This window comes from Oncorhynchus mykiss, chromosome 19 (genome assembly GCF_013265735.2).
Source record: "Oncorhynchus mykiss isolate Arlee chromosome 19, USDA_OmykA_1.1, whole genome shotgun sequence".
In the NCBI taxonomy this organism is placed as follows: domain Eukaryota; kingdom Metazoa; phylum Chordata; class Actinopteri; order Salmoniformes; family Salmonidae; genus Oncorhynchus; species Oncorhynchus mykiss.
Window position 1 is genome coordinate 47,423,188 of NC_048583.1, and position 27,838 is coordinate 47,451,025.

The 27,838-nt window shown below is 39.8% G+C and overlaps 1 protein-coding gene across 5 annotated transcripts in view; it reads right to left on the reverse strand.

Moving 5' to 3' along the window:
- The window catches only part of LOC110498031 (homeobox protein Nkx-2.2a-like), a 30,604-nt gene extending 5,798 nt beyond the window's left edge, over window positions 1–24,806 (reverse strand). For 2 of the 5 annotated variants that reach the window (XR_005037761.1, XM_021574575.2), the window contains exons 1-2: window positions 19,209–20,126; window positions 18,180–18,482 (exon numbers count right to left, since the gene is read on the reverse strand). Coding sequence is in view for 4 of the 5 variants with exons in the window: in XM_021574575.2 (XP_021430250.1) it covers window positions 18,180–18,482; window positions 19,209–19,464 (559 nt within the window). In the remaining variant the exon portion in view is untranslated. Of the gene's footprint in view, window positions 1–17,318; window positions 18,483–19,208; window positions 20,132–24,732 lie in introns of those variants that run through there. The other 3 variants (XM_036954953.1, XM_021574574.2, XM_021574573.2) reach the window with 3 other exon arrangements.
- Between the last annotated feature and the right edge of the window lie 3,032 nt (window positions 24,807–27,838).

Sequence of the window (27,838 nt, forward strand, 5' to 3'; positions counted from 1 at the left end):
CGAAAACAGGTTTTAAGAAATGTTATCAATTTTATTAAAAATAAAAAACAGAAATACCTTATTTACACAAGTATTCAGACCCTTTGCTATGAGACTCGAAATTGAGCTCAGACGCATCCTGTTTCCATCGATCATCCTTGCAATGTTTGTACAACTTGAATGGAGTCCACCTGTGGTAAATTCAATTGATTGTAGATGATTTGGAAAGGCCTGTCTACATAAGGTCCCACAGTTGACAATGCATGTCAGTGCAAAAACCAAGCCATGAGGTCGAAGGAATTGTCTGGAGAGCTCCGAGACAGGATTGTGTCGAGGCATAGATCTGAGAAAGGGTACCAACATTTTCTGCAGCCTTGAACACAGTGATTTCCATCATTCTTAAATGGAAGAAGTTTGGAACCACCAAGACTCTTCCTAGGCAGCTGCCCGGTCAAGCTGAGCAATCGGGGGAGAAGGGCCTTGGTCAGGGAGGTGACCAAGAACCCAATGGTCATTCTGACAGAGCTCTAGAGTTCCTGTGTGGAGATGGGAGAACCTTCCAGAAGAACAACCATCTCTGCAGCACTCCACCTATCAGGCCTTTATGGTAGTGTGACCAGATGGAAGACACTCATCAGTAAAAGACACACGACTGCCCGCTTGGAGTTTGCCAAAAGGCACCTAAAATAATCTCAGACCATTGAGAACCAAGATTCTCTTGTCTGATGAAACTCTTTGACCTGAATGCTTACCGTGCGATCTGGAGGAAACCTGGCACCATCCCTATGGTGAAGTATGGTCATGGCAGCATCATGCTGTGGGAATGTTTTTCAGCGGCAGGTACTGGGAGACTAGTCAGGATCGAGGGAAAGATGAATGGAACACAGTACAGAGTTCCTTGATGAAAACCTACTCCAAAGCACTCAGGACCTCAACAGGGCAAACAACAACAAAAACACAGACAACGCAGGAGTGACTTCGAAACAAGTCTATGAATGTCCTTGAGTGGCCCATACAGGGACTTGAACCCGATCGAACATCTCTGGAGAGACCTGAAAATAGCTGTGCAGCAACGCTCCCCATCCAGCCTGACAAAGCTTGAGAGTATCTGCAGAGAAGAATGGGAGAAACTCCCCAAATACAGGTGTGCCAGGCTTGTAGCGTCATACCCAAGAAAACTCGAGGCTGTAATCGCTGCCAAAGGTGCTTCAACAAAGTACTGAGTAAAGGGTCTGAATACTTATATAAATGGGATATTTTTTTCTTTTTATATATACATATATATACATTTGTAAAAATATCTTAAAACCTGTTTTTGCAAGTTTTTTTATTTTTTATTTTTACTTTTAATTATACCCCTTTTTCTCCCCAATTTCATGGTATCCAATTGTTTTAGTAGCTACTATCTTGTCTCATCGCTACAACTCCCGTACGGGCTCGGGAGAGACGAAGGTTGAAAGTCATGCGTCCTCCGATACACAACCCAACCAAGCCGCACTGCTTCTTAACACAGCATGCATCCAACCCGGAAGCCAGCCGCACCAATGTGTCGGAGGAAACACTGTGCACCTGGCAACGAAATTGGGTAGTGCATCATCAGTTCCTCTTTTCATATTAGTCATTACATACCTTAACCACATGCCCACTGTCACGAACATTCCAGGAGACTGCTTTAAATTAACTGTTTATGTTACAGAATATTATAGAATAACTTAACCCAGATGAAGTAGTGTATCACAATAACAAAACAATAAGACGTTTGTGTAACTCTAAACTAAATCAAAACAGAAAAATGTAAATTTGCAAAACCACACTGCCGAGTCCCTTTTTTATATATATTTTTATTTCACCTTTATTTAACCAGGTAGGCAAGTTAAGAACAAGTTCTTATTTACAATTGCGACCTGGCCAAGATAAAGCAAAGAAGTTTGACACATAAAACAACACAGAGTTACACATAGAGTAAAACAAACATACAGTCAATAATACAGTAGAAAAATACGTCTATATACGATGTGAGCAAATGAGGTGAGATAAGGGAGGTAAAGGCAAAAAAAAAGCCATGGAGGCGAAGTAAATACAATATAGCAAGTAAAACACTGGAATGGTAGATTTGCAGTGGAAGAATGTGCGAATTAGAAATAGAAATAATGGGGTGCAAAGGAGCTAAATAAATACATAAATACTGTAGGGGAAGAGGTAGTTGTTTGGGCTAAATTATAGATGGGCTATGTACAGGTGCAGTAATATGTGAGCTGCTCTGACAGCTGGTGCTTAAAGCTAGTGAGGGAGATAAGTGTTTCCAGTTTCAGAGATTTTTGTAGTTCGTTCCAGTCATTGGCAGCAGAGAACTGGAAGGAGAGGCGGCCAAAGGAAGAATTGGTTTTGGGGGTGACCAGAGGGATATACCTGCTGGCGCATGTGCTACAGGTGGGTGCTGCTATGGTGACCAGCGAGCTGAGATAAGGGGAGACTTTACCTAGCAGGGTCTTGTAGATGACCTGGAGCCAGTGGGTTTGGCGACGAGTATGAAGTGAGGGCCAGCCAACGAGAGTGTACAGGTCGCGGTGGCGGGTAGTATACGGGCCTTTGGTGACAAAACGGATGGCACTGTGATAGACTGCATCCAATTAATTGAGTAGGGTATTGGAGGCTATTTTGTAAATGACATCGCCGAAGTTGAGGATTGGTAGGATGGTCAGTTTTACGAAGGTATGTTTGGCAGCATGAGTGAAGGATGCTTTGTTTCGAAATAGGAAGCCAATTCTAGATTTAACTTTGGATTGGAGATGTTTGATGTGAGTTTGGAAGGAGAGTTTACAGTCTAACCAGACACCTAGGTATTTGTAGTTGTCCACATATTCTAAGTCAGAGCCGTCCAGAGTAGTGATGCTGGACGGGCGGGAAGGTGCAGGCAGCGATCGGTTGAAGAGCATGCATTTGGTTTTACTTGTATTTAAGAGCAGATGGAGGCCACAGAAGGAGAGTTGTATGGCATTGAAGCTCATCTGGAGGGTTGTTAACAGTGTCCAAAGAAGGGCCAGAAGTATACAGAATGGGGTTGTCTGCGTAGAGGTGGATCAGAGACACACCAGCAGCAAGAGCGACATCATTGATGTATACAGAGAAGAAAGTCGGCCCAAGAATTTAACCCTGTGGCACGCCCATAGAGACAGCCAGAGGCCCGGACAAAAGGCCCTCCGTTTTGACACACTGAACTCTATCAGAGAAGTAGTTGGTGAACCAGGCGAGGCAATCCTTTGAGAAACCAAGGCTATCGAGTCTACCATTGAGGATGTGGTGATTGAGTCGAAAGCCTTGGCCAGGTCAATGAATACGGCTTCACAGTATTGCTTCTTCTCGATGGCGGTTAAGATATCGTTTAGGACCTTGAGCGTGGCTGAGGTGCACCCATGACCAGCTCTGGAACCAGATTGCATAGCGGAGAAGGTGCGGTGGGATTCGAAATGGTCAGTAATCTGTTTGTTGACTTGGCTTTCGAAGACCTTAGAAAGGCAGGGTAGGATAGATATAGGTCTGTAGCAGTTTGGGTCAATAGTGTCCCCCCCTTTAAAGAGGGGGATGACCGCAGCTGTTTTCCAATCTTTGGGAATCTCAGATGACATGAAAGAGAGGTTGAACAGGCTAGTAATAGGGGTTGCAACAATTTTGGCAGATAATTTTAGAAAGAAAAGGTCCAGATTGTCTAGCCCGGCTGATTTGTAGGGGTCCAGGTTTTGCAGCTCTTTCAGATCAACTCTTTCAGCTGACTGTTTTTGGGAGAAGTTGCTGTATGGGTAGGGGTTAAATTCTCAATTATTGTGGATTTATCGGGGGTGACAGAGTTTCCTATCCTCAGTGCAGTGGGCAGCTGGGAGGAGGTGCTCTTATTCTCCATGGACTTTACGGTGTCCCAGAACTTTTTTGAGTTTGTGTTGCATGAAGCAAATTTCTGTTTGAAAAAGCTAGCCTTGGCTTATCTAACTGCCTGTGTATATTGGTTTCTAACTTCCCTGAAAAGTTGCATATCACGGGGGCTGTTCGATGCTAATGCAGAACGCCATAGGACGTTTTTGTGTTGGTTAAGGGCAGTCAGGTCTGGAGAGAACCAAGGGGTCTGTTCCTGGTTCTAAATGTTTTGAATGGGGCATGCTTATTTCAGATGGTGAGGAAGGCATTTAAAAAAAATAACCAGGCATCCTCTATTGACGGGATGAGGTCAATTTCCTTCCAGGATACCCGGGCCAGGTCGATTAGAAAGGCCTGCTCGCTGAAGTGTTTCAGGGAGCGTTTGACAGTGATGAGTGGAGGTCGCTTGACCGCTGACCCATTACGGATGCAGGCAATGAGGCAGTGATCGCTGAGATCTTGGTTGAAAACAGCAGAGGTGTATTTTGAGGGCAAGTTGGTTAGGATGATATCTATGAGGGCACCCGTGTTTACGGCTTTGGGGTGGTACCTGGTAGGTTCATTGATCATTTGTGTGAGACTGAGGGCATCAAGCTTAGATTGTAGGATGGCTGGGGTGTTAAGCATGTTCCAGTTTAGGTCACCTAGCCGCACAAGCTCTGAAGATAGATGGGGGGCAATCAGTTCACATATGGTGTCCAGAGCACAGCTGGGGTCAGAGGGTGGTCTATAGCAGGCGGCAACGCTGAGAGACTTGTTTTTAGATAGGTGGATTTTTAAAAGTAGAAGTTCAAATTGTTTGGGTACAGACCTGGATAGTCGGACAGAACTCTGCAGGCTATCTCTGCAGTAGATTGCAACACCGCCCCCTTTGGCCATTCTATATTGTCTGAAAATGTTGTACTTAGGGATGTAGTTAGAGTTTTTGGTGGTCTTCCTAAGCCAGGATTCAGACACGGTTAGGACATCCGGGTTGGCAGAGTGTGCTAAAGCAGTGAATAAAACAAACTTAGGGAGGAGGCTTCTAATGTTAACATGCATGAAACCAAGGCTACAGAAGTCATCAAAAGAGAGCGCCTGGGGAATAGGAGTGGAGCTAGGCACTGCAGGGCCTGGATTCACCTCTACATCACCAGAGGAACAGAGGAGGAGTAGAATATGGGTATGTCTAAAAGCTATGAGAATTGGTCGTCTAGGACGTCTGGAACAGAGAGTAAAAGGAGGTTACTGGGGGCGATAAAATAGCTTCAAGGTGTAATGTACAGACAAAGATATGGTAGGATGTGAATAGAGTGGAGGTAAACCAGGTGATGTCATCGCATGTGTGGGTGGTGGAACTGTAAGGTTGGATAAGGTATAATGAGTTGGATAAGGTATAATGACCCTTAATGAAATGACAGACCCCAAAAACACTACCTACTCTATTTTCTGTCACGTTACTAACAGGAAGCCCACCAAGGCTTTTTAAGAAAATAAATGTCACTATGTTCTGTATTGAATAAAGGGGAATTAACATAGATCTCTGGACATGTGGATGAAAAATTTGTAATACCCTAATCGTTCAAATCTTCCTAAGCATTAGTGCTTGTACACTCATATGCATGTTCCCGCACACACACCATACAGTTACATGTAGCCAAGCCCAGGGGATCCCAAACGTTTTCACTCGGTGCCCCGCTTCTAGAATTGGGGAACAACCCACACCAGCGCTGTGTGCACGCACGCACGCACTACGTCTATTTCTATGAGCACTGTTCATGACACAAACTATTCACACCCCTATTTCTGGTGGAGAGAATTTTGCAGCTTATTTCCTGCAATTCTACATAATTTGTCAAGGGGTGCAAAGATCGTTTTTCAGTTTTAAATTTTTTTTCTTGCAATTCTATACATTTTGCCATGTCTAATGTGTATTAATCTGATATTTGAGTGACAAAAGATTTAAAACAATATCTATTGGCTAAAAATCCAGAATAAAAAACGTTAGCTAACATGGGCTAGTTGTTCTGGATATTTCTGACAAGTTAAAAAATAAATAAAATCTAATTATATTTGTCACATACTAACCTTACGGCGAAATGCTTACTTACAATCTCTTAACCAACGATGTAGTTATAGGAAAATACCTAAAAAAATATGTAAAAATAATTAAAGAGCAGCAGTAAATAGCAATAGCGGGGCTACATACTGGGGGTACCGGTATAGAGTCAATGTGTCAATGTCTGAGGGCACCGGAATCAAGGTATTTGAGATAATTATGTACACGCAGGTAGGGTTGTCAAAGTGGCTATGCATAGATAATAACAGAGAGTAGCAGCAGCGTAGTGGGGGGTGCAAATAATCTGGGTAGCCATTTAATCAGCTGTTCAGGAGTCTTATGGCCTGGGGTTAGAAGCAAATCGGAGTGGGTCTAGAGTTTCTGGGATAATGGTGTTGATGTCAGCCATGACCAGCCTTTCAAAGCATTTCATTGCTACAGACGTGAGCGCTACAGGTCAGTAGTCATTTAGGCAGGTTACCTTAGTGTTCTTGGGCACAGGGACTATGGTGGTCTGCTTGAAACATGTTGGTATTACAGACTCAGACAGGGAGAGGTTGAAAATGTCAGTGAAGACACTTGCCAGTTGGTCAGCGCATGCTCTGAGTATACGTCCTGGTAATCCGTCTGGCCCTGCGGCCTTGTGAATTTTGACCTGTTTAAAGGTCTTACTGACATCGGCTGCGGAGAGCGTGATCACACAGTCATCCAGAAGAGTTGATGCTCTCATGCATATTTCAGTGTTACTTGCCTCGAAGAGAGCATAGAAGTTGTTTAGCTTGTCTGGTAGGCTCGTGTCACTGGGCAGCTCTCGGCTGTGCTTCCCTTTATAGTCTGTCATAGTTTGCTAGCCCTGCCACATCCGATCAGGTGTAGTACGATTCGATCGTAGTCCTGTATTGACGTTTTGCCTGTTTGATGGTTCGTCGGAGGCCATAGCGAGATTTCTTATAAGCTTCCGAGTTAGAGTCCCTCTCCTTGAAAGCGGCAGCTCAACCCTTTAGCTCAGTACGAATGTTGCCTGTAATCCATGGCTTCTGGTTGGGGTATGTACATACAGTCACTGTGTGGACAACGTCCTTGATGCACTTATTGATAAAGCCAGTGACTAATGTGGTGTAATGCCTTCAGAAGAATCCCGGAACATATTCCAGTCTGTGCCAGCAAAACAGTCCTGTAGTTTAACATCTGCTTCATCTGACAACTTTTTTTATTGACCAAGTCACTGGTGCCTCCTGCTTAAATTTTAGCTTGTAAGCAGGAATCAGGAGGATAGTGTTATGGTCAGATTTGCCAAATGGAGGGTGAGGGAGAGCTTTGTACGCGTCTCTGTGTGTGGAGTAGAGGTGGTCTAGAATTGTTATTCTTCTGGTTACACATTTAACATGTTGATTAAAATTCGGTAAAACTGATTTAAGTTTCCCTGCATTAAAGTAACTAGCCACTAGGAATGCAGCTTCTGGATGAACGTTTTCCTGTTTGCTTATGGTGGAATACAGCTAATTTAGTGCGGTTTTATTTCCAACCTCACTCTGTGGTGGTATGTAGACAGCTCTTTAAGAGGAAGAAAATTCTAACATTCTTAAAAAAGGAAAGAGTTTCAATTGCTATTCTACAGGAGACCCATTTATCTTCAACAAAACATGCTAAAAAGGAACTGCGTGGGCCAGGTGTATTTTTCTTATTTTATTTCAAACAAAAGAGGCACTGCCATCCTTGTAAATAAAAATGTCCCATTTAAATTTGAGCACCAAGACACAGACCCTGAAGGGCGATTTATTTTGATTACAGGTGATATTCTGGGTCAACATATTGCTACCCAAATGTATATCTGACACAATTTTATTATTTAATGAACACTGCAAGGGTCTTGGGTTTATAGCAGGAAATTTGAACTGTACTTTAGATAAAATGGATAAATCATCAACTGCTCCAGTATTGAATCATATAGCCTCAAATAATCTTGGAGGCATTTGTGATTAATCTGGTTTAGTAGACATATGGAGGAAGCTAAATCCTAATGTCAGAGAATATACTTTCTACTCTAGATCCCATAATTAATATTCTAGATTGGAAAAATGTTTTATGCCCTCTACTTACATGTATGGTATTGGTTCTATAGACATTTCTGACCATGCCCCAGTGTATAAAGATATTGAAATTGGCAAAACAATCCCAAAACGAGATATTGGAGACATAATAAGTCTCTGCTTAAAATGATGAAGGATTCTGCTCTGTGATAAAAGATAAATAATCAAATTACTGGCTCAGCAGTCAACTCTCTCGTCTCAGCTGCAACTATTTCCCAAGTTCCTCTGATTAAGAAGCTTGGAATGGAAAAGTGGGACAAATTGGAAGCTGAAGTAAACCATTTAGAACTTTTCCATAAACAATAACCAATCTAGGCAAACTGGAATTCACTAGCTTGTACTACGACCAAACTCAATTATTTGGATCATACAAAGCATGTTAAAAAACGTGTTTTTCACCAAGCAAAGATTTTCTGAGTTCGGTAACCGGCTGAGCCGTCTACTTGCACACCAACTTAGTCTATAAGTATGGCAGATAGCTCCACTTCTTTTGACCCATTGCTTATCAATAATACATTTTGCGACTTCCATAAATCTCTTTATACTTCACAATGTACAAGATCGAATGACGAAATTACAAAATATATGAATAAGATCATCTTGCCCACTATATCAGATGAGAATAGAAAAATAATAAATGCTTCCTTTACTCCTGAAGAGGTTAGGGAAGCTATTAAGGCAATGCCTTCTGGTAAGGCACCCAGCTTAGATGGCTTCTCTGCAGAGTTCTACAAGAAGTTCTGGCCTGAGATATGCCCTATCTTCATTCCTGCTCTAAATTATTTGTTCAAAATAGACATCATACCAGAGTCCTGGGAAACTGCATCCATTTGCCTGATACTGAAAAACTGCTTTTTGTTTAGACCTATAAGTTTGCTAGGAGTTGATGTTAAAATAATTGCTAAGACACTTGCTCGCAGGATGGAGGACCATTTTATTAATTTAGCAGCATTACTTTATTCTGATCCATCAGCAGCAGTTAACTCAAATGGTAAACTATCAGAAAGATTTCCTACCGGTAGGGGCTGCCGTCAAGGCTGTCCTTTATCTCCTGTTCTGTTCTCGTTAGTCATAGAACCACTGGCTGAGGCAATAAGGTCTAGTAATAACATCAGGGGCTTCTCTGTGGGTGACGAAGAGCATAGAATTTCATTATTTTCCGATTATGTGCATTTATACATGTCTAAACCAGAGACCTCTGTCACTGCAGTAACTTACATACTATCTGAATATGGTAACCTGTCAGGGTACAACATTTATATAGATAAATCCATGGCTTTACCTTTGAATATTCCCTCTACAATCAACTTAGAAACGATATCTCCATTCTAATTTACTGAAACAGGCTTTAAGTACTTGGGCATATATGTTACTCCAAATTTTAAAGACCTGTTCACTTCAAATTATATGCCTTTGCTCACAAAGATTTAACAAGACCTGGTTAAGTGGTCAGCCTGTCACGTCCTGACCTTAGTTCCTTTTTTATGTCTCTATTTTAGTTTGGTCAGGGCGTGAGTTGGGGTGGGCATTCTGTGTGTTGTTCTATGTTTTGTATTTCTGTGTTTGGCCTGGTATGGTTCCCAATCAGAGGCAGCTGTTTATCGTTGTCTCTGATTGAGAACCATACTTAGGCAGCCTGTTTTCCCACTATGGGTTGTGGGTAGTTGTTTTCTGTCTTTGTATTAGTTACCAGACGGAACTGTTTCGGTTGTTCTTTTTGTTTACTTTGTATTGTAGTGTTCAGTTTAATAAAATGACGAACACTTACCACGCTGCATATTGGTCCGATCCTTCCTGCTCCTCCTCAGAAGAGGAGGAAAACCATTACACAGCCCTACCAAACACTTTTTTTTCTCAGGATTAATGTAGTCAGGATGAATATCCTTCCTCTGCAAAATTATATATTCTAAAATATCCCCTGCCATCTATTTCAGTCCTTTTTTTCAGAAAACGAATGCCTGTATCTCTAAAAATATCTGGAACAATAAGAAACCTAGAAACAAATTTACAAAACAAATTAAGCCTGAGGAAGTAGGAGGTGTCTCTTTGCCAAATCTGTAACTATATTACCGGTCTGGTCAAATCAAGCACACAGTTGGTGCCTAGACAGACGCCACTCACTTTGGGTTCGGATGGAATCAATAGAATGTCATCCAAGAGCAATAGTTTCCTTCACATTTATTAATAGCTTTGAAAGGTTCCAGGCCTTATCTGACAATTGTACAGTACATAATACACTCTTAGCTTGGAAAGGTGCAAGGAGATACTTGCAGATTCCAGACCATATATCACTCTGGTCACCGATTGCCCTTAATCCTGACTTCCCACTCAAATAAGGAGTATTGGACTTCTGGACTGAAAGACAAAGGGTATTGCTGACCTTATGCCTATATTTAGTCAGGACACTCTTAAATCTTTCCAATAGATAAAAACAGATTTTGACTTACCCCACAATTTTTTAAAGTGCCTACAACTTAGGCAATTCATATAGGGTCGGAAGAAAGTTGATAAACGTTTTCAAATGACTGAAGTTGAAAAATTATTTACAAATCCTAGTGTTTGGAGAGGTTTAATCTCTGATTTATATTATATTTTATTGAACAGAAGTGTCCTATGATGCATTCAGACATGTTTGGGAGAGAGACATTGGACATGCATTCGGTGAGGAAGGTTGGACTTCAATCTGCAAAAGGGTCTACCCCAAATGCACCTACATAAACACACAAGAACTCAATCCCCCCACCCCCCAAAAATATCATAGAACCTACTTTACACCTGTTCGCCTTCACATAATGTTTTCCAATGCATCACATTTATGTTTCAAATGTAAACAGTATACTGGCACCTTCATGCACATTTGGTGCTGTAGCATAATCCAGTGTTATTGGAATGATATTCGTCTACACATCCAGAAGATCTTGGGTAGACAATTAGCTCTTTCACCAAATGTATTTTTACTCTACTTTGATTGTAACATTGTGTTTGACCCTGACTCTGAAGTCTGTTCAATACCCTTGTTCACTTAGCCAAAAACATTATTTTGTTATTGTGGTCCACACCTGAAGTGAGGATGATCTGTGAGGATGTGGCTTTCTCAGGCTTCTGCTATTCTACACCTAGAGAAACTTACCTTTGATTTACACCAGAAGTCTGATACATTCTGATACATTCTGTTTTCCATTGTGGTCCTATGTAGAAAACCTCCCATAAAATCCCCACATTATAATTGTGATGTTTTTATTGCCTTTTTGTATAACGTTTTGCTGTATCCTTATTCCATTTATTGTACTTAGTCTGTGTGGTGGACTTTGTTTGGTTCTCTATGTAAACCCTGTTAAAATAAAATAAAATTCAAATAAAAAGATAATTACAAGAGAAAATTAAATACAGAAATATCTCATTTACACAAGTATTCACACCCCTGAGTCAATACTTTGTAGAAGCACCTTTGGCAGTGCTTACAGCTATGAGTCTTTCTGGGTAAGTCTCTAAGAGCTTTCCACACCTGGATTGTGCAACATTTGCCCATTATTATTTTAAAGATTCGTCAAGCTCTGTAAAATTGGTTGTTGGTCATTGCTGGACAACCATTTCAGGTCTTGCCATAGAATTTCAAGTAGATTTAAGTGAAGACTGTAACTCGGACACTCAAGAACATTCAATGTATTCTTGGTAAGCAACTCCAATGTAGATTTGGCCTTGTGTTTTAGTTTATATTCCTGCTGAAAGGTGAATTAATCTGACAGTGTCTGGTGGGAAGCACACTGAACCAGGTTTTCCTCTATGATTTGGCATATACATTTATTTGTTGTCCTGAAAAACTTCCCAGTCCTTAACTATTACAAGCATACCAATAACATGATGCAGCCATCACTATGCTTGAAAATATGGAGAGTGATAATCACTAATGTGTCATATTGGATTTGCCCCCAAAATAACACTGTATTCAGGACAAAAAGTAAATTGATATACCCACATTTTTTGCAGTATTTCTCTAGTGCCTTGTTGCAAACAAGATGCATGTTTTAGAATAGTTTTATTCTGTGCAGGCTGCCTACTTTTTACTCTGTCAATTAGGTTAGTATTGTGGAGTAACTACAATATTGTTGATTCATCCTGTTTTCGCCTATCACAGCCATTAATCTCTGTAACTGTTTCCAATCACCTTTGGCCTCATGGTGAAATCTCTGAGTGGTTTCCTTCCTCTCCGGCAACTGAGTTAGGAAGGACGCCTGTATCTTTGTAGTGACTGGGTGTATTGATACACCATCCAAAGTGTAATTAATAACTTCACCATGCTCAAAGGGATATTCAATTTCTATTTTTTTTTTTGTACACATCTACCAATAGTTGCCCTTCTTTGTGAGGCAATGGAAAACCTCACTGGTCTTTGTGGTTTAATCTGAATCTGTGTTTGAAATTCACTGCTTGACTGAGGGACCTTACAGATAATTGTATGTGTGGGGTACCGAGATGAGGTAGTCATTCAAAAATCATGTTAAATAATATTATTCCTCAATACTATTATTATGTGACTTGTTAAGCAAATGTTTACTCCTGAACTTATTTAGGCTTGGCACTCAAGACATCTCAACTTTCATTTTTAATGAATTTGTAAACATTTCTAAAACATAATTGCACTCTGACATTAGGGGGTATTATTGTGTGTAGGTCATTGACAAAAAAAGGCAAATGAATCTATTTAAATTCAGGCTGTTACACAATTATTATTATTTTTAAGTCAAGAGGTGTGAATACTTTCTGAAGATACTGTAAGGTGTTATAAACCCATATGTTGTAAAATGCACAATGAGGCATCTGAGAACCAGTCAGTCATCATATCAAAAAGGTATGTTTCCACCACTGCATCTCCATCAATTATGTATATAAACATTGGTCTCCATACTAGGTTACTCATTAGTCTTTAACACAGTGAATCGCCTTAATGTGCTTCAATGTGATACCCTTAAATAAAAGCTAACCAAAGTAAGCTATTTGTTACTAGCGCCAACTCTACTGGCCGGTTGTCCTGGCTATAAAAGTATATGATGCTGCAAAATTGCTTAAAATGATGGATGGTATTGGTAACTTATGGCTGAATGAATCCAACATCAATACAAATGATACGGACTCGGAGGCTTTCTGTAGAGAGGTTGATAGAAATAGCCATTTTTATTGTTGCTTATTTGTGCTTAAATAGCCCCCCCTGGATGTAATAATTTGTGGGAGCAGGGCACCATTGCTCTGAGATGATGATGATGATGATGAGGAGGAGGAGGAGGAGGAGGAGGAGGAGGAGGAGGAAGTTGATGATGGTTTCACAGTGAAATATCCTTTTTAGTATAATAATCAATAACTTTACACTGGTCAGTTTCCAGGAATTACTTTATCCAATTCCACCGCTGAACACATAGGCAACTATCTATCAAAATATTATATTCTCAATCAACCTCTAAATTCCACCAACTTATTGACAATTGCATGTAATTATTGACAATTGCATGTAATTGCCCTTAGATGACCTCGGTGCTGCAATAATCAAAAATATCAATACATTTCATGCATATGGCAATCAATGATATGGAAAATGTTGAAACTATGTTCGTTAAAATTCCTTTCATAATCCAATTGCGCCACACTGTGGAGTTTCTCTCTCTCTCTCTCTCTCTCTCTCTCTCTCTCTCTCTCTCTCTCTCTCTCTCTCTCTTAATGAGAGTGCGTAATTGGTTTTATTTTCAAAAGTGCAATATAATATTGGAATGTATGTCATTGAAATATTGTAGGCTACACCAAGCTTGTCTTTGTTTCTAATTCAACCAATTTTTAATAAGCATATGATTGTTATTTTTAAAAGGCACCATAATGATCAATAAGTAAAATAATATTAAAATGTAGTAAATTATAATGATAATACTGCCTATTCGTTTTGAGGACAAGGGCGCAAATATAGATCCAAACTATAGACCTCTACTTCCATCTGGTGGCAACCAGGTGTATCGGTTATATTTCCTATTTTTTCCTCTCTCGGTCGCTTTCTCTCTCTCTCTTTAATATCTGCAATGTGCCACGGCGGTAGGCGAATCTAATCTGGATCTTCTTTAAGGCAATAAAACTAGATTGCTTCCTTTAAATGAAAGCCCTGCTTATTGTAGCTTTGAAATCCTCGTTTATTTGGAGATGTACACGATACAGAATGATTTATGTTGGGGTTCAAACGGTCAGAATGACGAAGATCCACAGAGCCCCAAGTGCATATTTCCTGAAGTATTCTATTCTAAAGCATATAATAGCATTATCCACGGGGTGAGCTATGGTGCACACACCGATATGTTTGTTTTAATGTTGTTGAGTTTCTTAGTGCATCCTAAAGCAATTTCAGATAACATGTCGCTTCTACTGTTCTGGCATTGAACAACTGCATTACCTCGTGTATTAATCAGAATATAAGAACCAAAGTTGGATGTCAAGGTGCATGTGCATCATGGATAATATTTCTACCTGGGTTTGAGGTGTGCACACTTCCATATCCAAAAAATGTGATAGACCTTGAACATATGCAATAGTAACTTTTGCCATCAAAAGATAAGATACATTGTGCATGCTCTTGGGAATGAGTAATCGCATTGATAAGTATCCCCTCTCTGACATAAAACAAAAAAACAATAACAAATGTGCCTAATGCTGAATCTTGGTGAGCTATGTGCTATTCAGCAAGTTAGTCATTATTATCGAAAATAATTCGCTTTTTGTCTGCATGGAGACCTGTCTTTATTATATTACATTCTTATCCCAAGGTCAAGGGCAACAAACAAAATTACTAAATGAACAAGGAAGCCTATAGTTATCGTTGAAGTGCATTTAGGCCTGCATCCGACTAGATTTACAAGAACAAATGTAAATTCAAAACCAATATCCCTTGCTCTCTCTTATCTATTTGTTGGCCTATTGTATTCATCGTATAGTCATTGTTGAAAACTACACGTTTATACTCTAAAAACTAGTTCTGTAAGTGTTTTAAAATGCCCATATAAGATGATAGTTACGCATTCATAGTATATAACGTGTATTCAAGTGAATGGAAACGTCTGGAAAATTAAACGGATAAATCTCAGGGAAATTATTATTTCATGCAGAATCCAGAATTCCTAAATGTCTTGTCTCTTGTCATGGTATATAAATCAAGTAAGATATTTTCCATGGAGATCAGAAATATGCTATCCGTGACACTGATACAAAGCTAACAGGAAATAAGACTGCTCGAAATTAAGAGTTTTAAAATAGTTTTGCTGCCCAGTGACCACACACTTTTGGGGACAGACAATACTCACTCTTTGAGCTGGAAGGATCGAGGGGAACGAGAGAGAGGGAAAGAGAAATGAGAGGGCTGTTGTTAGCGTAGCTTTATCGAGGAAGAAGGACCCCCTGTTATCTGTGAATGTGGCTTCTTTTTCCCAGAATAGATATAGCACGAATTTTTAATTCGTTTTTCTTTTAGACAACAATGCTTTATTTGAGAGCTGGACACAATTTGGGTTTTGTGAGGGATCCTTTTCTCCTTGCCCGAGCCCAGCTGTCCATATGGGATACAACGTGTACAACAAGGATCACAATGGCACTAACTGACAGGCACGACAAAAAAAACCCAAGGATACATCTCCCTGACTCCGGGATGCACTGGTCAAGATAAAGGAATTGAATAGCACCAAGAAACTTTGACAGGCTCTCTATCCACACTGTCTGCAATCCCACTCTGGGTCCTCGTTAATATGCACGCCTCTAACATCCACGACAACTGGCCCTACGCCTTTGTGTGCTTTTTGTGTGGTGTACTGTATATTGTGCAACGATAGACTGCACAAAACTGCCTCGTCACAGTGCTAAATCTCTGGCCATCGGGGTTAGGGCCAGACAGAAATCAACATGTTTTATTGACTTAAGTAGACTCAAATTATGTCAGCGCTCTTACGCAGGTTGCTAGAGTGATGGGTGTTTTTAGAATGTATTATTGTAGCCTACTTGTGTAGTCTAGTTGTATTGTAGCATAACATTAGTGTCATATTTTTACATCAAGCTGTTATTTCACTCGAGGGTATAGGCGTATAGACAAATGAAAGCAACAATAATCTATCTAGAAAAAATGATGTTATAAATGAAAATCAACTGCTATAAATTGTACTTCCATGTATTTATCATTCCCACTTCCACACGTCTGCGATCAAAATTGTAGCACCATGGGTAAGGAGCCCAATGGTGCTATATGAAATCGAAACTATTCGCCTATAGGTCATTCAAGGATGGCTATTTCCATTGAAAAACTATTTTTATAGCCTATAAACAACAACTTAATTGTGAATAAATAATGCGATACAACACCGCCATTAGCTTATAGTAATACTATTACATGGTTAATGGAGCAACGAATAATATCAGGGAATACGTCAGCAGCACAGCTTGCAAATGTAAACATTGTAGCCTCTCTCTGAAGAAAACAAATTGAGTCTCTGTAGCCTGGACCAAAAGCAGTGGCCCCCCTAATTAGCAATCGGTGTCAATTTAGCTGTTTGTTCAATGATAGTGAGGGCGACTCTAACATCTGTTCTATAAGATCTCGGTGCTGGGTCAAAAACAATGCAGTTAAGATTTTGCCAAAGGTAATCATATTTACCCAACATACTGCATTGGGTCTGATAATCACAATGCACTCTGTGATTCACTTGGGACCCATTTGGTTATTGTGTCGACTACTTTGGTACACTGTTTAAGATCCACAGCCCATCCATCCATAGGCCTGCATCTACAAAAAGCTAAAGCATAAGCTAACATAGAGCAAGGGATATTGAAGACTACGTAACTTGATTGATATTCCTTTCACGGGTTGTGTTTGTTTGACAACAATGACGAGCGTAAAACCGTGCGTAAAATAAAAACGTCTTTGCATTAAATCCGTTTTAAAATATAGGCCTACCACTTCACACCCCAATCCGAGAGGAGTTCGAGACCTTGAAAAGGAGAGCTTTTGACTCAAAAGCTTCTTAGCTGAAGAAGCCCTCTTATATTAGGCTAAGTGAGTGGATTTTAGCCCCATTTCACAAGTGACTTTAGCCTCCTTATTACTGACGTGTCCATATTCAGACCATTTAGACGGATTAATTTAGGTAAAAAATAATAATAATAAGTGCCCGACACATAAATTCACCTGCTTTCTGGTAACACGTATATGCTGCCATGCATCACATTAACAATGTTTAGCGTATGTATTCAATAAATTAAATAGGACGGATTAAGACACGCAAACCAAAACGTAATTTCTGAAACACAGCATTTTATTAAAATCCTTATAAAAAAATGGGATATTTCCCCATCAGCGCGCGATTTACCTGTTATTCACATAATAATATGGGCTCTGTTAGACAGTCATGACAATTCCGCCAGAAATTCTTCCTTCTTTTTGAATTGGAAATATGTATATCTCCACGTATACGATCCTGACATGTTTCTAGGTTGCAAATAATTACCACAAAGTATTTACAAAAAACAAAAACAAAGGGAAAAAAGCTAAAAGTTGCCAATGTTTATTCATGGCCATAAATATTTTCGGTCCATTGTAAAAGAAGCAAGAAATAAAATATTCCATAATTATAAAGTGGTTTTGCACGTGCTTATAACACGAATGACAAAAATAAAACATATCTACAACACAGAAACATACTGTACAAAATTTCACAAGAGCATTGACATTCTTAAATCTCGGGAGAGGCTGGACCCAGTTCTCTTAACGAAAACATGTAAACACGGCGCACATATTAGCCCCGAAAAAATGGTAGATATGGGTCAAGCTGCAAAATGAAAAGTCTTTATTTTCTAGTGAAATCCCTATCGTGCTCCTAAACAGCAGCCCCGTCAGTCTCAACTAGTTCACCAAGTCCACTGTTGCGTTTGCACCAAGTGATGTGCTGAAGGGAATTGTGGCGTGGTGGCGGCGCAGTACTGAGCATTATATTGCATTTGATGAAGGGTCTGGGCGCTATACGCCGAGAGGGGGAATCCAGCCTGAAAAGTGGCCGCCAAGTCCTGAGCTTTAAGAGTATGACAAGGCTTTCCATCCCTGACTAAGACAGGTACGGCCACCCGCCGGGGAGAGGGGAGATGGGTCACTTCCATACCTTTTTCAGCGCGCGCTCTCTTCATTTTGTACCGATGATTCTGGAACCAAATTTTCACTTGAGTTGGTGTCAGGCGAATCAAACTCGCGAGGTGTTCTCTCTCTGGCGCGGATAGGTATCTCTGTTGCCTAAACCGACGCTCAAGTTCGTACGTCTGTGCCTTGGAAAACAGCACTCTTCTTTTTCGCTTCTTACCGGAGTCGCTGCCGTTGCTTGACGTTTCCTTGTCATTGTCTGGCGATTCGTCCGCAGAGGGTTCTGGGGACTTGGCTGAGTCTTGAGAACTTGCTGAAAGACCATGCACTGCGTGGGAGAGACAAAATACAACGGTTAAAATGATTTTCTCGACTGAAATACACCTGCCAAGCACACATGGAAATGTTAAGCTGCTACATGTAAAATGCATTTTTCAAAGCATGTTAAAGTAACGCATTTCGTTTGTACAGCCAAAATACAGTGTTATTTGTTTTTTTGTGTGTAATACACAGGGTCAAATTTATAAAGTCTATTTTATGTGTCTTTATAGTTCGTTTGCACAGACAAAATACAATGTTATTAGTTTTTTATGTTGGGACCCACAATATTGATTCCCATCAGTCCCCAAAGAAAGTTAATCACTGTAGCAGCAAAACCATGCAATGTCTGCCCACAAATCTTCATCATGCAACAAATGTAAATTTCTGATGCCGATTTTATCTGGCTTTATAGTCGATGCATTAACAAGTCTCTATCGATCATATTCTAAAAACGTTTAGAGTCACTAGAGCACATGTGAACATGAAATGATTTCAATGGTGGTAACGCCTTTAAGACGAGCGCAGCAATGCATGGCGAATAAAGATGAATACTGCACATCATTCAAGGGCACCATTGAGCCCAGACACGACGGAATAAAGATTATGCATTCCATCAAGTGTAGATTGGATAACATATATATGATGCGTTCTCACTCAGAAAACAGGCAGATTAAATTATTCACTTAAGTGCATTGCAAATGAATTTACAATTATTGAAGAGTTGGCTACTTACGTGAATATTGGAGAGTGTCTGTGGTGGCAAGCCATCTTGTGTAAGGATTGTCACTACTATCATAAAAGCGGTTCTTTATAGGCAGATTTTGAACGTTTTCTAGCGGACTTTGTACCAAAACTCCAGTGGGTTTTGTCGTCTCCGATCCCTCGTTATCTTCCTCCGGTCCAGTGATAGATCCTTCTTCATCATTCGTGTCAGGGAGGTCCAAAATGTCCTTCACAGAAAAGCCGGTCTTTGTGTTGGTCAACGACATATTCTGGGGAAATGTATGCTGGAAATTTGCTGCACCAGTTTGGCAATCCGCTGCTTTAAAACACAAAACACAATCGCAGTTCAGAAAAAATGATATCTCAGTGCTGTTTTACCTTGAACTATTCAAAGAAAATCATGAGCCTCTGTCGATAACCATTGCCTATCCAAGTAGTAGAGGAATCAGTTCTGTAAGTCCAGGAAGAATGCCAAAGTGGCTGAAGTGCTATATCTGTCTCATTGATACTGTGCTACTGCTGGGTGCTACGGAGAAATAAGCCATTACCGGTCCGATCAGCCCATATAAGGTTGGTCTCAACAGATGAACCTGCAGTGAAAAAGCATTAAAAACGCAAAAGGTTGGCCACGTGTGGGCGGGTCTTGGGAGTCAAGTGGATGAAGACAGTGTTTGCAGATGTGAAATTGTGGGTTTTGGGGAGATCCGAGCCTCTACCATTGGTGCTTCAGAACATGATGAGTGGTATAACGTGTCAATTAATTACAAAGATGGGAAGGGCCTTTTTTTTTACACCCTATTTACATACAAAGGACCTCCAAGTAGCTTTATACTCCGAATACTTGAAAGCGAGTTTTAACAAATTGCTCCTGAAAAAGCTATTGCATTATAGGCTTCTCTCCACATATATACAATATTGAATCAATAGGAAAACTGCATTTTGGCGGTTGGTCCAAAACTGTGGTCTGGATGCCCGTTCGATAGCATTGATATCATAATTTCCCTCCTGAATAAAAAGATGTTTGAATTGTCAACACTAATTCATGTAAAACATTTGAGTCAATATTTTGTTTCAGATTTAGGGGCTTAATTAAGATCGGATTATATTTGGAAAACACACCGATCGGACCTAAAAAGATAAATGATAACCGACTGATAATAATAATAATAATAATGGTGAACAGCCTATAAGGAAATAAATTAATAATAATACTCATAATAATAATGTAACATACGCCTATGAATAATAGCAGCGTTTTAGTCGACATGAAGAATACTGTTTTTATAGGCTGTTTAGGACTATATCATAATCTTGACAATTATGGTTTTTAACCTACTATATTAAATTGTACATAACAGGTTCTCACAGGATTTGTGTATATTTTTGTACACATTTCTCCAATTCCATTATTCTTATGAAATGTATTCTATGTGAGTTTTCCCCCAGAACATAGCAGAGTAGCCTATTGTCTGTGCAGGCTCCTTTAACGTGCTACGTCGTCACCTCTTTTGTAGAAAGCGAGGAATTATTGCAGATTACTTTATTTTACTCCCTTCAAGGATCTTTTTTTTAGCTTCCACTGCTTCTGCTGTAGCCCCGCTGCCTGCTATCTAGTATGTGATGTGGGTGACAATGTTGCACTTTTCTAGCAACTCCTCTGCGCATCCTGGGTGGTCGGACCCGGGCAAACACAAATACAAACCGACTGCTAAGCTGCAGACAATGGGGGAAATGTAGACAAATGTCCGGCTCCTGTTGGAAGCTTTTGTCCGCGTGTAGTTTCTGCATTTATTTCAGGGGCGAAATAATGGATGATTGACGCCCCTGTACAATGCTTTCTAACCGTTTGGAATAAATCTGAGGTTGTTCCTAGTTGTCATGGTATTCAACTCCTTTCAATGGACTATCTCTTTACTCAATCCTGTATCCTTCGAAAAAATTAAGGAAAGTCCTTCATTTTAGCGCACACTGATACACGTACACTCTCCTTATCCTTCTCCCTCTCACAAACTAGGAAGGTGTCAAAACATCTTCTCTAGTGCCTAAATATGTCATTTACTTTACTGGCTCAATAAATACAGTGGGCTACAAAGTGAGGTACACTCTCGCCCACAGAGGCAATTTTCACGGAGGAAAGCCCGTTCTTCCACAGTTTGAAATAGGCCTACAAAAGATTTGTATGATAATATCAACATTATTACTGTTATTATTATTATTTTGTTATTATTATTATTATTGGTCCTCATCAACACTGCATGATGCTAGATCTGTTTTCCTTCTCTCACGGAGCTAGAACTTCACCTAGCTAAATATTTCACCAGAGGAGAGTTTTGGCAGCTAGAATGAATCACACTGTCTCAACCAGTTACAATGGTTCTAATGAACAGAACAGGGTTTGAGCAAAGTCGAGCCGTGACATAGACCTTACTGCCCGACATAGGCTACAACGGTGGACTTTTTTTTTGCAACGCCTATGTGCACATCTAATCAATAGACTACATTCAATATTGAGCAGTTCCTTCATTTTACGAGTAATTTTTATGTTCCGCAAACTTGAAGTTTATGCATTATGTATAGTCATGCTAGGCTATAGGCTTACCGGCGTTGTCATTGCGCTTGGCCATGATTCTTGATGGCAAAATGAGAGAGCACGCTGTTGTTGGTGGTAGGAGCACACGAGCGCGGTCTGTGGGCAGTTATTGGGGATGTATTTGAACAATTGAACTGAGGGTTTCGGCAAGAAGAGGTAAATGTGCACAGGCTAAGTGGCCGTACTTCACTTCGAGAGCCATCTCCTTGTGTTTACCTGTTTACTTTCACAGGTAACTCAAACAGGCCGCTTGCCTTTTCACTCGGACTTATGGGCAGTGCATGGCAGTCTTTAGCAAAGCAGGATAAGTTAACATGACTGGACCGATTCCTGGCAATAAGTGCCTCATAATAAGTATATGCACCATCCAACCAGCCCACTGCACGAAGTGAGCTTAATTTACTGAAGCTTATTAAATGAATTAATAGGCTACATATTTGATATGAATATGTTATTACTATGGCTATATCATTTCAAACTGAAAAATAAAATAGAAAGCACACTAATTGCTATGATAACAGTAGCCTCCTAGAAGGCCTAATGATATGCGTATTCACAGCAATCCAAATAATAATAACAATAATTATGTAATACCTAATCTCTCTTGTTATATTTAACTCGGAAAACTACGTAACTGAGGATGACAACACCACGTCATTCCCTGCTGCTAGAAGGTCTCAGGCTCAGCGTTGAAGGGGGTGGGTGAGTGAGCGCTTCTTCTGGTGGGTATTGGACCCAATAATGATCGGAGAGGGAGAGTGCTGATGAGCAGAATAACCTCTCATTGCCACAGATGCACCAAGATGCAACATTGACTATTGTTTTAAATTGGTGCTCTACAAACAAATAGAGCTCGAGCTCTGGGGAGGATATGGAAGGCTTGTTGCTTACATTTACCGTCCAGTTGTCGTTAAAGGCATGGATACACTAAACAATAATACACTCTAAACAATGCATTTTGAATTCACATGGGAATTCCTAGTTATTTTACCACTGGTTGTGTGTGTAACTAAAACTGGAGCGTGCATAAAGGTATGGAATAGTCGGGTGATATAAATAATTAGTCTATACTCCACCGAAAAAAATACTGTTGGATTAGTTTGTGTTTTATAAGAATACGTGATAGAGTCCTAAATGCCGTAAACAGATTATTTTATAAGACGGTTCTCATACGTAAAATGTATAAAATACAATACCAAACTAGGCTACTGCAGAAACATGCATTCTCCATCATCGCATAAGTAATTTTCAAATTAATCAAAAAAGCCTTCGGGAGAATAGATAGTTCTCACCCAAATTTTTGTTCACAAATGAAGGAAGAAAACCCTTTTATACAGTTTATTAAATACGTATTCAGATTAACAATGCTTCAGGACGGTGTATAATATCGTTGACCATTCCTTTCTTTAATCGCTGAATTTCAGTGTGTTTCGATGCCTCAGGCTGGCGTTTAGGCTTTGTAAAATGTAACCCCGTTTGCCTCGAGGCGCTCATGATGAATGTATAAAGTGACAAGACCGAGTTCCCCCTCTATGATTAAAAGGCTATATATAATATGCAGGTAAAAGTATGTCAGTTTTATTTATGGGACTAAGCCATGGCCCGGGGAGGTTGGCCCGAGGCACAAATCATTTGGAGCGGTTTGGTTCCAGAAATCCAAGCACCTTTTGCTTGCGGGCAAACCCAATGCCTGTATTCGTCTCCCTTCTTCTAATGATTAAACATGTCACAATGAGATTAGCGCTGAGCCGGTGCCCGGAGGAGTTGCCTTCATTTGTTATACCACCAGTGTATTTGTAACGTTGAATTTCATGCTGCACTTTCTGTTAGTGAGCCAGGCCTTTATCCGCTTCTCTGAGACAAATTGCTAAACGGTTTATTATTTTTAATCACTTCCCCCTTTCAATCTCTAACCGAGAAGAACAATTTGTTTGTCTCTGCGACCTGCTTGAAATTAATCATACGAGAAGTTGACTCTTTGTGCCTGCATTCACCCTGCAAATACGATTACATTTTCTCAAACAATTCGCATCACCTATACCAATAAGCAAATAGCTCCGGAGTCACTAATATAACAAAAACATTCTGACAGTGTTCTTATGCAGGAGTGTTACTCTGGCACTGGAGACACATCTGTAATACTCCAGCGGCCTCTACTGACCAAGCAGTGAAATGACAGGAAGAAAAAAACACCCGAGTCAGATGCAGGCCTGTGTAAACGTTGCTCTCTCAACTTTGACTCAGAAGCCATACTTATTTCACTCAATAATATATATTGTCTTCACGTTTTAATGTTAACTATTGCATTGATTTGACCATAGTAAAATACTTACAGTATTTATTTTTACCATATGACGCGCAGGAAGTCATGAAGGGAAGACAACAAGCAGGCAGTTACAGTGGACACTATATTGATTTAACCATTATTTTTGTTTTATATATGGAGGCATTGAAAGTTACATGTAGAATATGGTGGGAAATGTGTGCACAGTAACTGTCATAGTAAAGCCTAATCCCCACGTGTGCGTAAAATCATCAACAACCAATGTTCCAATACTGACAAAAAAAACGTTGTTGTGATACACATGCAAGTCTAGGAATATAACACATGCAGTATGCATGTTATAAACACATGGACATGTAAGCTATGGCATCCTTGACTTGTTAGGAAAAGGTAGGAAGCAGGCATACACGCACAAACAAACACAAAAATAAGACGTACTACACTTACAGTGCACAGTAGCCTAATTGAGTGATTTACAGCTAAAGTACTTAATTGAAACAATAACAAGACGGTTTACTCCGCCTCTGTTATGGTAAAAAAAAAAAAAAGCAGGTATAGGTTAAATTCTTCATGGGTATATAATTAGTTTATAAGTACAAAAAAATTGATGTAGCAACTAATGATTCTAGCTTTAAACTATCATAGGCATATTGCGCTCACCTGGTGATTGATGACTGGAAGGGGCTGAGTGGTGTAGCCGGCGTTAAAACAGCTCGTTCTAACTGAAATATCTCCAAATGGGAGTCAGCAGTGCGTGCAGAGATAAGCCTGATGCGGGTTATATACCCAGAAAGCAAGTGGCCCTCTTCTGATGTGGTCCAAGTAAGTTTGCATAGCTGGCAAAGGTGCTCTGCTCTTACTGAATAGCTGACATTGCATGATGTTTGTTTTCCCCCTTGCTATGACGTGAGACAAAATATTGTCCATATGTTCATTGGCAATAAATTGGTCATGAGAACAAACACGGCTCCTTCTTGATGGTACTTGTAACTGAGCCAACCAGACTTTCTCGTTCAGGTTGATTTTTGTGCCTCTAAATCGCGTGATGTTTTAAGATTTTGCATACATATTTACGTGTGAAACTTAGATCTTTAAAACTGAAATTGAGCCCGGGACTTTGTCTGTTCTTTAGAACATGGCTCGTAGCCAAGTCGTTGTGCAGAAGGGTCTCTAATAAATCGCTTGGTAACCAAGAAGCAACAATGCCGAGTGACCAGATGTGGCATGTTATCCATGCGACACCCGCGTTTACATTAGATACCCGGATACAATGATTGATAGCGAAAGTCTCTATGACTCTTTGCAATTGTATGGCATTCTCTCAATGATGCAATTTACACACAGTTGTAGTCTAATAGGCCTAACCAAATAACATAATATATGCACACTGGTTGATTCGGAATATATCTAATGCAACAAGCGTGGAATTTAAAGAATATATGTATTTTACAGGTTATGCATTATATCAATCAATCGAAATATATAGGCAAAACATGTCATGTATATCTCTATTTTAGCTTTATAGCGTTAAAGTTCAACGTTATGGGGAGACTTGCTATCACGCCAATTAGGACTAAATGTACATTTACAATACAAATACAATAACAATAAATAATAATACTATAATTAATCTAATAAATATAATATAAAATTGCCTACACACTTTGTTCCTAAATATTATTCATATTTTTGATCACCATGCCAGTAATTATGCTACATGCTGCTATCCATAGGCTACAGTAAGCAATTTCTCACCCGATAACAATGATAATCTCAGCAATTTAACTGTACATTTTCATTATACACTACCGTGGGATTTTACAACGACATGATGTAGACTATACAAAGTGTTCATTATTTCGGGAACGAGGGATAGGCTACGTTCACTGTTGTCGAACGTTTGTCAGTCATCATGCACGTTTGGTGATAATATTCAACTGCAACTTGTAAACATAGCTACAAGCCTGACATTAGTATATGACTCAAGAATCATAGCAAATAAATGAAAATAGCATATTTTAGCTGGATATAGAAGACTATTCATAACACAGCAGCAGTACGAATTACAGATTTGCAAAGTATGTCGCCAACTGAGCATGCAAAACATTTAGTCTGGATAAAAAACTTGTTTTATTATTTTAAATTCAATTAAAATATCTACATATAAACAACTACATTGGGAGTTTTTTTCACCATATTAAGACCAGAATTACTAGGCATTCTGTAATTTCGATATGGGCTGGATCTCAAATAATATTTGATTATCGTCTGTTACATATTGCAGGAAATGAGAAATGTCTTTAATTCAGAAAACTTCCCAGATTGTAGCAACAGGACTACTAAGTACATCTATGTGTGGTTGTAAGGATGAGGCGGAATGCCAATGATTGCTGTGAAGAAAGATATATGAAGCAAACATCAGCTGTGGTATTATGACAGGGGGGAGGACAACTTGAATCAAGCCACAGTGATTTTATTGTGGGCAGTTTGGAATTTTTACATGATAATAATGGTGTTGCCTAGTACTGCAGGAGCGACCATCAATCAATACAGAATACATTACCGATGTTTTTTGTGCACATCCACTTTACCACTGAAAGACTGAGATTATCCTTCCTGCTAAAACGTAGGGAATACAAATAAATACATTGGCCTCATCCCACTTTTCAAATTCCACATTAAGCCAAAGTAGTTAGTTAGAGTTTGAATGTATTCATAGGTCCCGAGAAATGAGAAATACCTTCCACTCAACCGCACTGTGAATCCTCTTGTGCTGCTTCAGATTCATCAAAAGTGCTCTGGAGACTAAATACAAGACCTCCTGAACAAGGATGCGTAAAATAGGCCCAGCGGTCAAGCTACTATCAATCCTTGGTCTGAAGCCTGATGACTAAGACACTTCAGATGTAGTCAACCGCCATATAAAAACACCGACGGCACGGCATTCTCAAATCAATCAGTTTATGTTTGAATATATCGACCACTCGAGGAGAGCTGAGAGAGGAGCTTCTCGAGTCACAAATACCAGGGGAAATTGGGTTGATTTTCACGGGAAGATTCACTTTCGGTAAAAATGTTTAATTATCACGAGGGCACACTTGTGTGGTTTTGTGTGAGCCCTGCAGAGCGGCTGAGACCCCTGGTATGGGAGTGGTTAATATACAATACCTTTGGTTCGTATCATAAACAGCCCTCTCCTATTAAAAGGCACAGCCATTTTTCCTCATGCACTCAGAGAGCGTGAGGCACTAGTAGTCCTAGGCCTGGGTGGCAGCCCTGATGAATGGAAGTCTTTGGTCCGCTAAGAGCTGAGAGGGAATGTAGAAATAAAAGCCTTGTTTTGCTCAGGCTCAGACAAAAGTGCCTGGTTCTAAAGATTGGAGGATACTATCATTTCTTGTGTGGTGATGGCACATTGTGCAGAGAGGGGAGCTGTAGAGTGTTGGGTGGTGGGTCTTAAACATTCCGGCTTCTCACAATTCCTCTTGGAAAGGGAAAGGTAAGGAGATGAGGGCTGGAGAGAGGCTTAGAAGAGTGGCAAGATGTTTCCAAAGAAATTCATTTAAACTGTTATGATATCATACGAATTGCAAAATTAGTAATATATCACACGAAATGGATGACGTAGTACACAAAAAACAGGGACACATTTTGTCTTGTGAAATTATACAAAGTTATTTAACTAATGTCACCAAACTCAAAATGAAGAACGTTTCTAGTTTACTCCGATACTTAACCATAAATTAACTATTTGCCTATCCAGTCA